General features: G+C 47.6%; 1 protein-coding gene across 7 annotated transcripts in view; it reads right to left on the reverse strand.

The window, feature by feature from the left end:
* The window catches only part of CEP72 (centrosomal protein 72), a 30,394-nt gene extending 21,461 nt beyond the window's left edge, over positions 1–8,933 (reverse strand). For 4 of the 7 annotated variants that reach the window (XR_003607135.2, XM_028089987.2, XM_088023544.1 and 1 more), the window contains exons 1-5: positions 8,844–8,933; positions 3,585–3,712; positions 2,471–2,663; positions 2,303–2,374; positions 891–999 (exon numbers count right to left, since the gene is read on the reverse strand). Coding sequence is in view for 6 of the 7 variants with exons in the window: in XM_028089987.2 (XP_027945788.2) it covers positions 891–999; positions 2,303–2,374; positions 2,471–2,663; positions 3,585–3,712; positions 8,844–8,925 (584 nt within the window). In the remaining variant the exon portion in view is untranslated. Of the gene's footprint in view, positions 1–890; positions 1,000–2,302; positions 2,375–2,470; positions 2,664–3,584; positions 3,713–5,282; positions 5,320–8,812 lie in introns of all 7 variants that reach the window. The other 3 variants (XM_088023546.1, XM_088023545.1, XM_028089990.2) reach the window with 3 other exon arrangements.
* Between the last annotated feature and the right edge of the window lie 449 nt (positions 8,934–9,382).

A 9,382-nucleotide genomic window follows, 5' to 3' on the forward strand; every position in this document is an offset into this window, starting at 1 on the left:
TCCACAGAACCAAAAATATTCACTCTCCAGCCCTTTTTAAAAAAGAATTGGTCAACCCCTACATTAGAGGAATTTAAAAATGAGCTAAGGCATATAATGCAAGAAGAAAACCAGTAAAGGCTTCAGACAAATCAAAATGGTGTACAAAAATATGTAGTCCTAGCACAGTTCAAGCAATGTAAACATTGCCCTTTAAAATCAACCTGCAAACCATGAATACACTTCATGGTTTCAGAACACATTTAAATACCATCAACCTTCACAGTGCACAGTTAAACCTAACAATTCCGCTGACAGGAGCTGGGAGGTGGCATGGAAGTGGGGTACAGGCAGGCAAAAGACCCCACTGCCACAGTCCAACTACATAGGCAGCACCAGCCACGGGACACTGAGCAGAGAACACAGGAAGGATCATATCCCACAGACTGTACTATTGGGGTTGGGGAGGAAAGGCCTGTGGCAGCAGTGGGCTACTGCTGAAAGTGCTCACACCCACTAAAGGTGATGTTTGTATTGTCTGGAGATGAGAAAGGGACTCAAGCAGAATCTGCAGGCAGGGACAACTACAGGAGTGAGGGGTGCTGCCTCTGAGGACTGGGCTGAGGGGCGGGATAAAGGGCTGTGATTTCTCATCACAAGCCTCTCACGCTATTTGATTTTACATGTGTTACTTTAATAAACATTTTAGTATCAAAAAATAACTACGGAGAACATGGACAACAAGGGGAGAGCCCCCACTGGCATCCGAGCATCCCTTTTCCTCTTCTGCACGGCTCCCCTCCAAGTGGCAATCAGCACACAGAGAAGTGCGTATCTTTTAGGTAAACCTTCTATCAACAGGCAAGTCTGAACAGCTCCTCTCAATGTTCAAATACCACTTCTGCTCATACCTTCCAACTCTGAAAACAGCTGGGAAGCTCTGCTTTGAGGCGAGTGACTCCTCTGATGCAAAATGCAGCCGGGATGCTTTCCGCTCGCTCTCTCTCACAGGACGGTCATCTAGGGAGAAAATGCCAGAGAAATTAGCAAATGCCATCATGAGGCAGGTGACAGGCCCCCAATGACCAAGCCCCACAGGGGCACCTCCTAGCACCCTTGAAGCATATCACGTTCCCCACGGGAATGAAAGTGCCCCCATCACCCACCCTGCAGCCAACTGCACATGACCAGGACTGCCACCACTTTTCAGGGACCTTCTATCCCCCAGGGCTGGCACTACCACAGGAGTCCTCCATAAGCACTGGGCTGACCCAGGAAAGGAATGCTGGGCCATGGTGGCTACACTTGGTTTCCCAGAGATGCCAAGTATGGATTGCAAGAGGGCTGGCAGGGTCACAGAAAGCTACTCTTCAGATACTACTTTGGGGCAGCCTGCTCCCCCTGGAAAAAGAAATACACATGCAATTCACACACGGGGACTTCCTTCTCAGCACTGCCCTCTTTTAATGCACACTCTGGGCGCCCCATGAGGTTCTTGAACCACACTGAGCACATCTGAGATGTCTCTGTGGATAAGAACCCTGAACATGCTAAAGAGATGATGTCGTGGCCGTGTGTTTGGGCCTAGGGTTTGCACCCTCAGATCTGAAGTTTCAACTGTCCCCACATGTGTGCCTGGGGCCCCAGAAGGCCTGTAATCAGTTCTCACTCCTGGGTCTTCCCTCAGAATATCTGAGGGTTAAGATGGTTCTCAACATCAAAAGTCAATGCTTTGGAGGCACCTGGGTGGCTCAGCTGGTTAAGTGTCTGCCTTCGGCTCAGGTTATCATCCTGGGGTAGTGGGATAAAGCCCCGCATTGGGCTCTCCGCTCAGTAGGGAGCCTGCTTCTCCCTCTACCTCTGCTCCTCTTTCTTAGGTCCCTTCTCCACACTATAAGATTCTGAATTTAAAACTTTTATAATAAAGGGAAAGTAACGATTTAAGACTGAAGATGGCAAAATTTTCTCATACGGACTATAATGCTTCTGAAAAAGAGCCCAATTCAAGTGTTGATAACCTAAACAGTCAAGTAAGAACACCAGTCCTTACCCTTCCTAAACATCTAAAAATTAAAATTAAACACTGAAATTCTAAGTAGGCTTGACACTAATCAGTGTAGCAATGGGGGCTGGTCACTGATACGCACAGCCCACCCCTATCCCCAGGCCCAGGCAGGTGGGGCCCGGCAGAGCAGCCAGGCTTCCCAGAGCCTACAGTCCACCAGTGCAGGGGGAGGGGCACGAGAGGTAAGCCAGCACACACTCGTGCAGCAAGGTGTCCAAGCCAATCAGCCAGAAAGCGACAGAGCAGCCTGGCCCATACCTGTGCTCCTGGCCTTCCTCGGCAGATGTCTGTGGCCAGAGCTCCCTGCCCTCCTCCCCAGCAGTGCTCCTCCTATGAGACACAGGGACTCAACTAGAGGAGCAGAGAGCACAAAACAGCGACGAGTGCTCCCATGAGCAAGGATGTGAGCACAGCTGTGGCGCTTACCCAGCTGCCTGAGCTTCGGGAGCATGTGCACAACAAAAAGGCGGTAATCAGATTCATTTTTCACCACAGGGTTCAGCCGGAAGTCCACATCCGTGAGTTCCGTCAAGGAGTGGAGCTGAAGCACTTCTGCTAAGGAGGAGATGCTGTTGTAGTAGAGATTGAGACTTTCCAGTGAGGTCAGGTACTGAATGCCCTGTCAACAGGATCAAAGGCAGGATTAGTTCACACTTCTACAAACAGTGAAACGGGCCAGCAATACGAACCAACACAACTTCACAAATGCACTTGCAATGGCCACAGGAAGAGCACAAGGATAGATGTGTTCTAGGTAGGAGGCTCCGTGTCTCGCTCACATGAGATGGCCGTGCAGGTGTGAAATGTCACGTTTGCAGCAGTCCTAACAGCACTGAGGACAGCCCGTATCTACCGAGTTCTCACCATTTCATTCAGTCTGCACACAACCCGACGGAGTAGAGCTGTTACTGCTCCCTTGTACAGAGGCTGAGAGGTCAGCCGGCACTGGGTGGAGGCTGGACTGAGACTTGCAGGGTACTCTGAGCAGGCTCCCAGTCTCGTGTCAGGGGGGCTCTCTCAATAAAGGGAGGCAGGAACCTCTTCTCCATGAAGTCATGAGCAGCGTTTACACAACTCTCCCAGCTGCCATCACCTGGGTGATTTCTTCCTTGCTTACCAGGACCAACTGCCCGCCACGTCAGGAGCGCTGCAGGAAGCCCTGCACTCGTGGCTCTGCTACACAAAGGTTTGAGGCCACCAGGAGTCAGACTACAAACAGATGTGAAGTACAGAATGTGGATGAAGAAAAACACATCTGATACAGGGACGCACAGTGACCAGCACACACACTAGTCTTCGGGGCCTTATTTCAGTTCCCTTAAAGATATAACCATCTTCATCAGAGATATGACTTTTGGTTGTCAAGGTAGTTTAAAGACATAATGAGCTGTGCAAGAAAAACAACACAACACTTGTAACCGGGGTCAAGTGTACAGCCTACATGTAAGCAGAGGTATAAAACAGATTGCATTTTTTACTATGAATGTACTTTCCACTGCTACTGATAGCAATAAATTTTCTTTTAAGAAACAAAACTTACCTCTAGACTCACTAAGGAGTTGCGTGAGAGGTCTAAAGATTTTAGACCTGTTAAATTCATCAAAGAAGTTCCCAGGTGAGTAATCTTTTCTTGGTAAGTTCCAGGAATAGATAATGACTGAAGTTCAGCTAAGAATAGAAAATTATGAGACTTCAACCTTACTTTTTAGTGGAAATAAAGTACTGTAATAAAAGTGAGCTGTAGCAACCTCAGAATCTGAAAAACTCACAAAAATAATGCAACTCATTCAAAGTTTGAAGAGTGGCATTAAAGAAGAATTGCATTTAAGGTTTCCAGCTTGTTTACCTCCAAAATGTCTCTGAGCCCTTGCCCTGCTCCCCACCTCCTCTGCTTCTCCCCTCAAACCCTCTCCCACCAGCAATACCCTCCTCTCTGGGCTCGCTTTCTGACTCCTGGCTGCTCAACTCCATCGCCTGCATAGCCTCCACTCAGGGATCACAACTGTAAGCCCACTGGTTAGCTAACCTGACTAGTGCATGCCAGTTACACTCGAGGGCACAGTCATCCTCTATGTACCACATGCCACTGTGTGGTATACTCAACAATGGGCCATTAAGTAAATGTTGCTACAAAATTAAGTTTCTGTAATCAAAAAAACAGCTTGGGTATGGGCACACCAATACTTTCCCAGGAATATTTATGTTTTAAAACATACCTCAATTAAATTTAAAATTGGTTTGTGGGCCTCCAGTTCCAGACAAGACAGAATAGATCCATTTTACCCTACTCCTACTCATGTATTATACCTAACTCAGTGGAAAACAAGGTATGAAACAAGCACCAGACAACTCGAGAATGGGGAACGGGAGGCCAACTGTCTAGGGACCTCAAAAAAACCGTCAAGCAGAGAGGGCCCTGTGTTGGTCTCAGGGCTGTCTATTTTGTCTTCCATACATCCCAATCTGAGTGCCAATGAAGCTGGCAACCCAGAACCACCAATGGACTCTAACACAGAAGGGCAAGCCTGTGGGCCATGGTAGAAGGACTGGGACCTGGGCGCCTTGCAGCACAGGCTCCTGACATCAGCCCCACACTAGCTCAACACCCAGTAAAAACAATGCACCGTACACCTGCCTTGCAGCGTGCACGGCACTGAGACTGCGTGAGCGGACCCTGACTACTACCCCACTGGGCTGCCAGGAGGTAGCCCGCAGGCATCTACAGACTGTGTGTGTGACAGGAGGCTGGCCACCACCTCAGCAGTGAGGCAGCACCCACTCAGTGCCAATACTGTGTAAAGAGACTTAAATAAGAAATAGCCTCTTAATATCCAAAATGTCTATGACACAATAAAAAATGACCAAAAACTGAAAAAAGATCTCAATTTGAATGAGCATAAACAATGAACAGACACCAACACAGAGATGACAGAAGTCAGAATTATTTAACAAGAATTTTAAAGCAATAGTTCAATGAACAATTATCAACACTCTTGAAACAAGTGATAAATAGAAAGTCTTGGCCAAAACACAGAAGACATAAAGAAGAAACAAACAGGAATTTCAGAAATGTAAAATGCAATAACTGAATCAAAAATACCCCCACAGAAGCTGCTCAGTAACAGAATGGAGATGACAGAAGAAAAAATTCAGAGTAAATGCAAAAACATATTGATCAAAATTGTCCTATTTGAGCAGCAGAGAGAAAACAGACTTAAAAAAAGTAAAAAGACCTCACCTTCCTGTCACGGGCCAGCGCAGTTCCGACTGGAGCTCTGGGAGAAAGACAGTATGAGTAAGAAGAGAAACTTGGACCAAGTAGAGAAACAGGGGCTGAAAGCTTATCCAATTTGGCAAAAGACGGACAGCTACATGTTCAAGAAGTTGAGAAAACCCCAAACAGAATAAAGACCAAAAAAAAAAAAAAAAATGCCATGCCCAGATACATCAGAGACAAACTTCTGAAAACTAAGAACAGTGAAAGAATCTTAAAAAGACGCTACCAGGGAGAAGAAACAGCTCACCGGGCAGGGATTACCTCAGAATCAAGGGGGCCTGGAGGAGCAGCACCCCATTTCCCGAGTCCTGAAAGGAAAGAACGTTCACCCAGAACTCTGCATCCACCAAAAACAGTCTTAGGGGCTGAGGTGAAATAAGATATTTTCAAATGAAGAAACACCGAGAGAACGTCTCAGCAGCACACCTGCCCTAAGGTAACTGCTACAGAAAACCCTTCAAACATAAAGGAAGGATAAAAGAAGAAAACCTGGAGCATCAGAAATGAAGAAAGAATAATGAAACGGGTAAACATATAGGTAAAAATGTTTCCTCCTGAGTTATTTAAAATTTTGGATGACTGTAAAACAAAAAAATGATTAATGTGGTTCTCAAGGTATACAGAGAAAATATTTAAGACAACTAAATTATAAAGGATAAAAAAACAAAGGAAACATTGGTTATAAGGTTTCTACATTTTGCTTGAAGGGGTAAAAGGTCCACACAAGTAGACTCTTTTAAATTATATAAATACACTGTAATTTATGAAGCAACCACTAAAAACACTCTACAAAGAGATATGCTCAAAAGTATAATAGTTAACTCAAAATGCAACACCAAGAAAATATTCAAACCACAGGAAGGCAGGAAATGGGAAACAAAAGAAGGAAAAGGCAATGAATAGAAAACAAATAATACAACGGAATGCTTCAGCTCTCCCATAGTAACAATTACATTTAATGTAAATGGTCTAAATACACTATAAAAAACAGAGACTGGCAGAGTAAATAAAAATGAGCCAACTACACACTGTCTACAAGAACCTCGTTTCAAATACAATGATATGGGTTAAGTTTAGATTAAATAGTAAATAAACGGGGAAAGATGTGCCCTGAAAACATGAATCAAAAGAAAGCTGGAGTAGCTATACTAGCAGATGTCTCAAAAAAGGAAATTATCAGGAACAAGGAGGAACACCATGTGCTACAAGGGTCACTCCAAATCCTAAATACATATGCACAGCTTCAGACAGCACAGCTTCAAAACACAGGAAGCAGTGAGAAGAGAAACAAATTCACAGTCTGGGTTATAGGGGTTTCAACAGTCCCCTCCCAGAGTAATTAACACAAATGCCAGGCAGAAAATTAACAAGGATACAGAAGAACTGAACATCATCATTAGCCAACAGGATCGAATTGATATGATATTTACATAAAACTCCCTGCAACAACAGGGTACACATGCTTTTTAAGTGCACCTGGAACATTTACCAATATAGACCACATCTTGAACCATAAGCAAACCCCAACAAATTTAAAAGAACTAAAACCATACAGAGTATGGACTCTGACCATAACAGAATCACACTAGAATCAGTAACAAGAAAAGAAAGAAAAAAGAAAATCTCCAAACACACAATGAGAAAACACACTCCCAAGTAATCCATAGGTCAAAGAGGAAGTCCCAAGGAAAAATCTAAAAGACACTGAACTTAATGAAAATACAAAAAAAATTTGTGAATGCAGCTAAAGCTGTGATTAGAGTAAAATTTATGGCACTAAATATACTAGAAAATTTAAAAAGTCTCAAATCAATAATCTCTCACCTCAAGAATCTACAAAAGGAGCACCTGGGTGGCTCAGTTGGTTGAGCATCACACTCTTGGTTTCAGCTCAGGTCACGATCTCAGGATGGCGGGATCAAGCCCCAAGTCAGGACCAGATTCTTTCTGGGCCCCCTCCCTGCCTCTCTGTGTGTGTCTCTCTCTCTCCCTCTCTCTCTCCACAAAAAAAAACCAAAAAACAAAAAACTACAAAAGAAGAAGAATAAAATAAATGCAAAGTGAGCAGAAAGAAGAAAATATTAAAGAACAGAATCAATAAAATTTGAATCTAAGAACACAATGGAGAAAACCCCATCAAACTGAAAGGTGACTTACTGAAAAAATTAGTAACAGTTCACAAACCTCTACCAAGTCTAAAAAAGACAGAAATGACCAATATTGAGAATGGAAGAAGGGTATCTGGACGGACCCCAGGACATGAACGGGCTAATAAGGGAGTACTATAAACAACTCTGTACACATAAATTCAACAACGTGTATGCAAAGAATCCATTTTACAAACCCCAACCATAACTCACTCACCCAAGAAGAAACTGACATTAAGAATAGTCTTAGATAAACTAAATTTGTAATTTAAAAGCTTCAAATACAGAACTTTCCAGGCCCATACGGTTTCAGTGAAAATTCCATCAAGGAAGAATAAGCCCCGATTCTACACAACCTCTTCTAGAAAGCAGAAGATGAAACACTTCCCAACTTATTTCAGGGACTCAGCTTTACCCTGATGCCGAAACCAGAGAAAAACAGGACAAAAAGAAAACTAGCGACTTAGATCCTCCATGAACATACACAGAATTCCGCAGCACGGAGAGCAGAGCCCAGAGGAATTGTACAACAGGAGGGGCGGGCCCGCTTCGCCGGGAAGGCAGGCTGCTGGGTCAAGATTTTTTTTAACAAAGCCAACCTAGGGGCGCCTGGGCGCTCAGTCCTCGAGCGTCCGCCCGCCTTCAGCTCGGGTCACGGCCCCGGGTCCTGGGGTCGAGCCCCGCCTCGGGCTCCCTGCTCGGCGGGAGGCCTGCTTCTCCCTCTGCCGCTCCCCCTGCTTGTGCTCCCTCCCTCGCTGTGTCTCTCTCTGTCAAATAAATAAATAATCTTTAAAAAAAAAAAAGCTAACCTATACCACCTTGTTTAGGGGTAAAAGAAAACCATGGGGGTCATCTGGGAGGCTAAGCCAGTGCAGTGCGGGCTCTCGATTTCCGCTCAGGTCACGATCGCAGGTCCTGGGACGGAGTCCCCAGTAGGGCGCACACCCCCAACGGCTCAGTGAGCACACCCCCTGTCCCTCCGCCTCTCCCCCACTAAAGCTCTCTCAAATACATAAAAAATCTTTAAAACATTCTTTTGTTTAAAGAAAAGAAAACCCATTGACCCACTCGGGCCCCCCTGCCCCCCCCGCGGCCCCCCCACCACTCGGGCCCCTGTCCCCCGCCCCCCCGGCCCCACTCGGGCCCCCCTGCCCCCCCCGCGGCCCCCCCACCACTCGGGCCCCTGCCCCCCCGCGGCCCCCCACCACTCGGGCCCCGGACCCCGCCCCCCCCGCGGCCCCCCTTCCTCTCCCCCCCGCCTTCGACGGTTCGGGAAGAGCGCGATCAGGACAGCGCGCCTCTGGTCCGACCCCGTCTGTGGACGCCGCGGCGGGAAGCTCGCACCCTCAGCCGGCCCGCCGCCACCGCCGCGCACCCAGATCGTGGTGAGGCGCCAGGCCGCTCTTCTCCCGGATCTTCTCCTCACACAGAACCAGCCGCGGGCCCACAAGCGCCATACTTTCAAACGACACGCACCTGCGCCTGCGCCTGCGTAGTGGGGCCGCGGCGCAGGCGCGAGGGGCGGGGCCCGGGGCCAAGGGGCGGGGCCCGGGGGGCGGGGCGGGGCGGGGCGGGGCGAAGCCCGCGCCTGCTTCCGCGCTGGCCTGCCCGGCTCAGGGGGTCTCCTGCCCTCGGCGGGAACGGTACCCTCCTCGGGAAAGCCCGCCAGCCCATGGGGTCCCTGCCCCACCCGGGGTCACTCGGAGGCGGCCAGTGACGTCTGGGGTCCGAGCTTGTGGCTCGTCCGCTGACCGAGAGGTTAGCGGCGTGTCCGTCCCTCTAGAACCTTTATGGAGCGTTGTGAGGAGCACTTGAGATCTGCAGGGTTCAGGGAAGACCCTGTTCCATGTCCGAATGTGCCCCAAACAGCCAGAACCGTGGAGTCACCCCCTGCCTCCCCCATCTCCTGGTGTC

Source organism: Eumetopias jubatus, unplaced genomic scaffold (genome assembly GCF_037043125.1).
Source record: "Eumetopias jubatus isolate StellerSeaLion01/CBP00866 unplaced genomic scaffold, mEumJub1_p1.0 scaffold_5, whole genome shotgun sequence".
NCBI classification, from domain to species: Eukaryota; Metazoa; Chordata; class Mammalia; order Carnivora; family Otariidae; genus Eumetopias; species Eumetopias jubatus.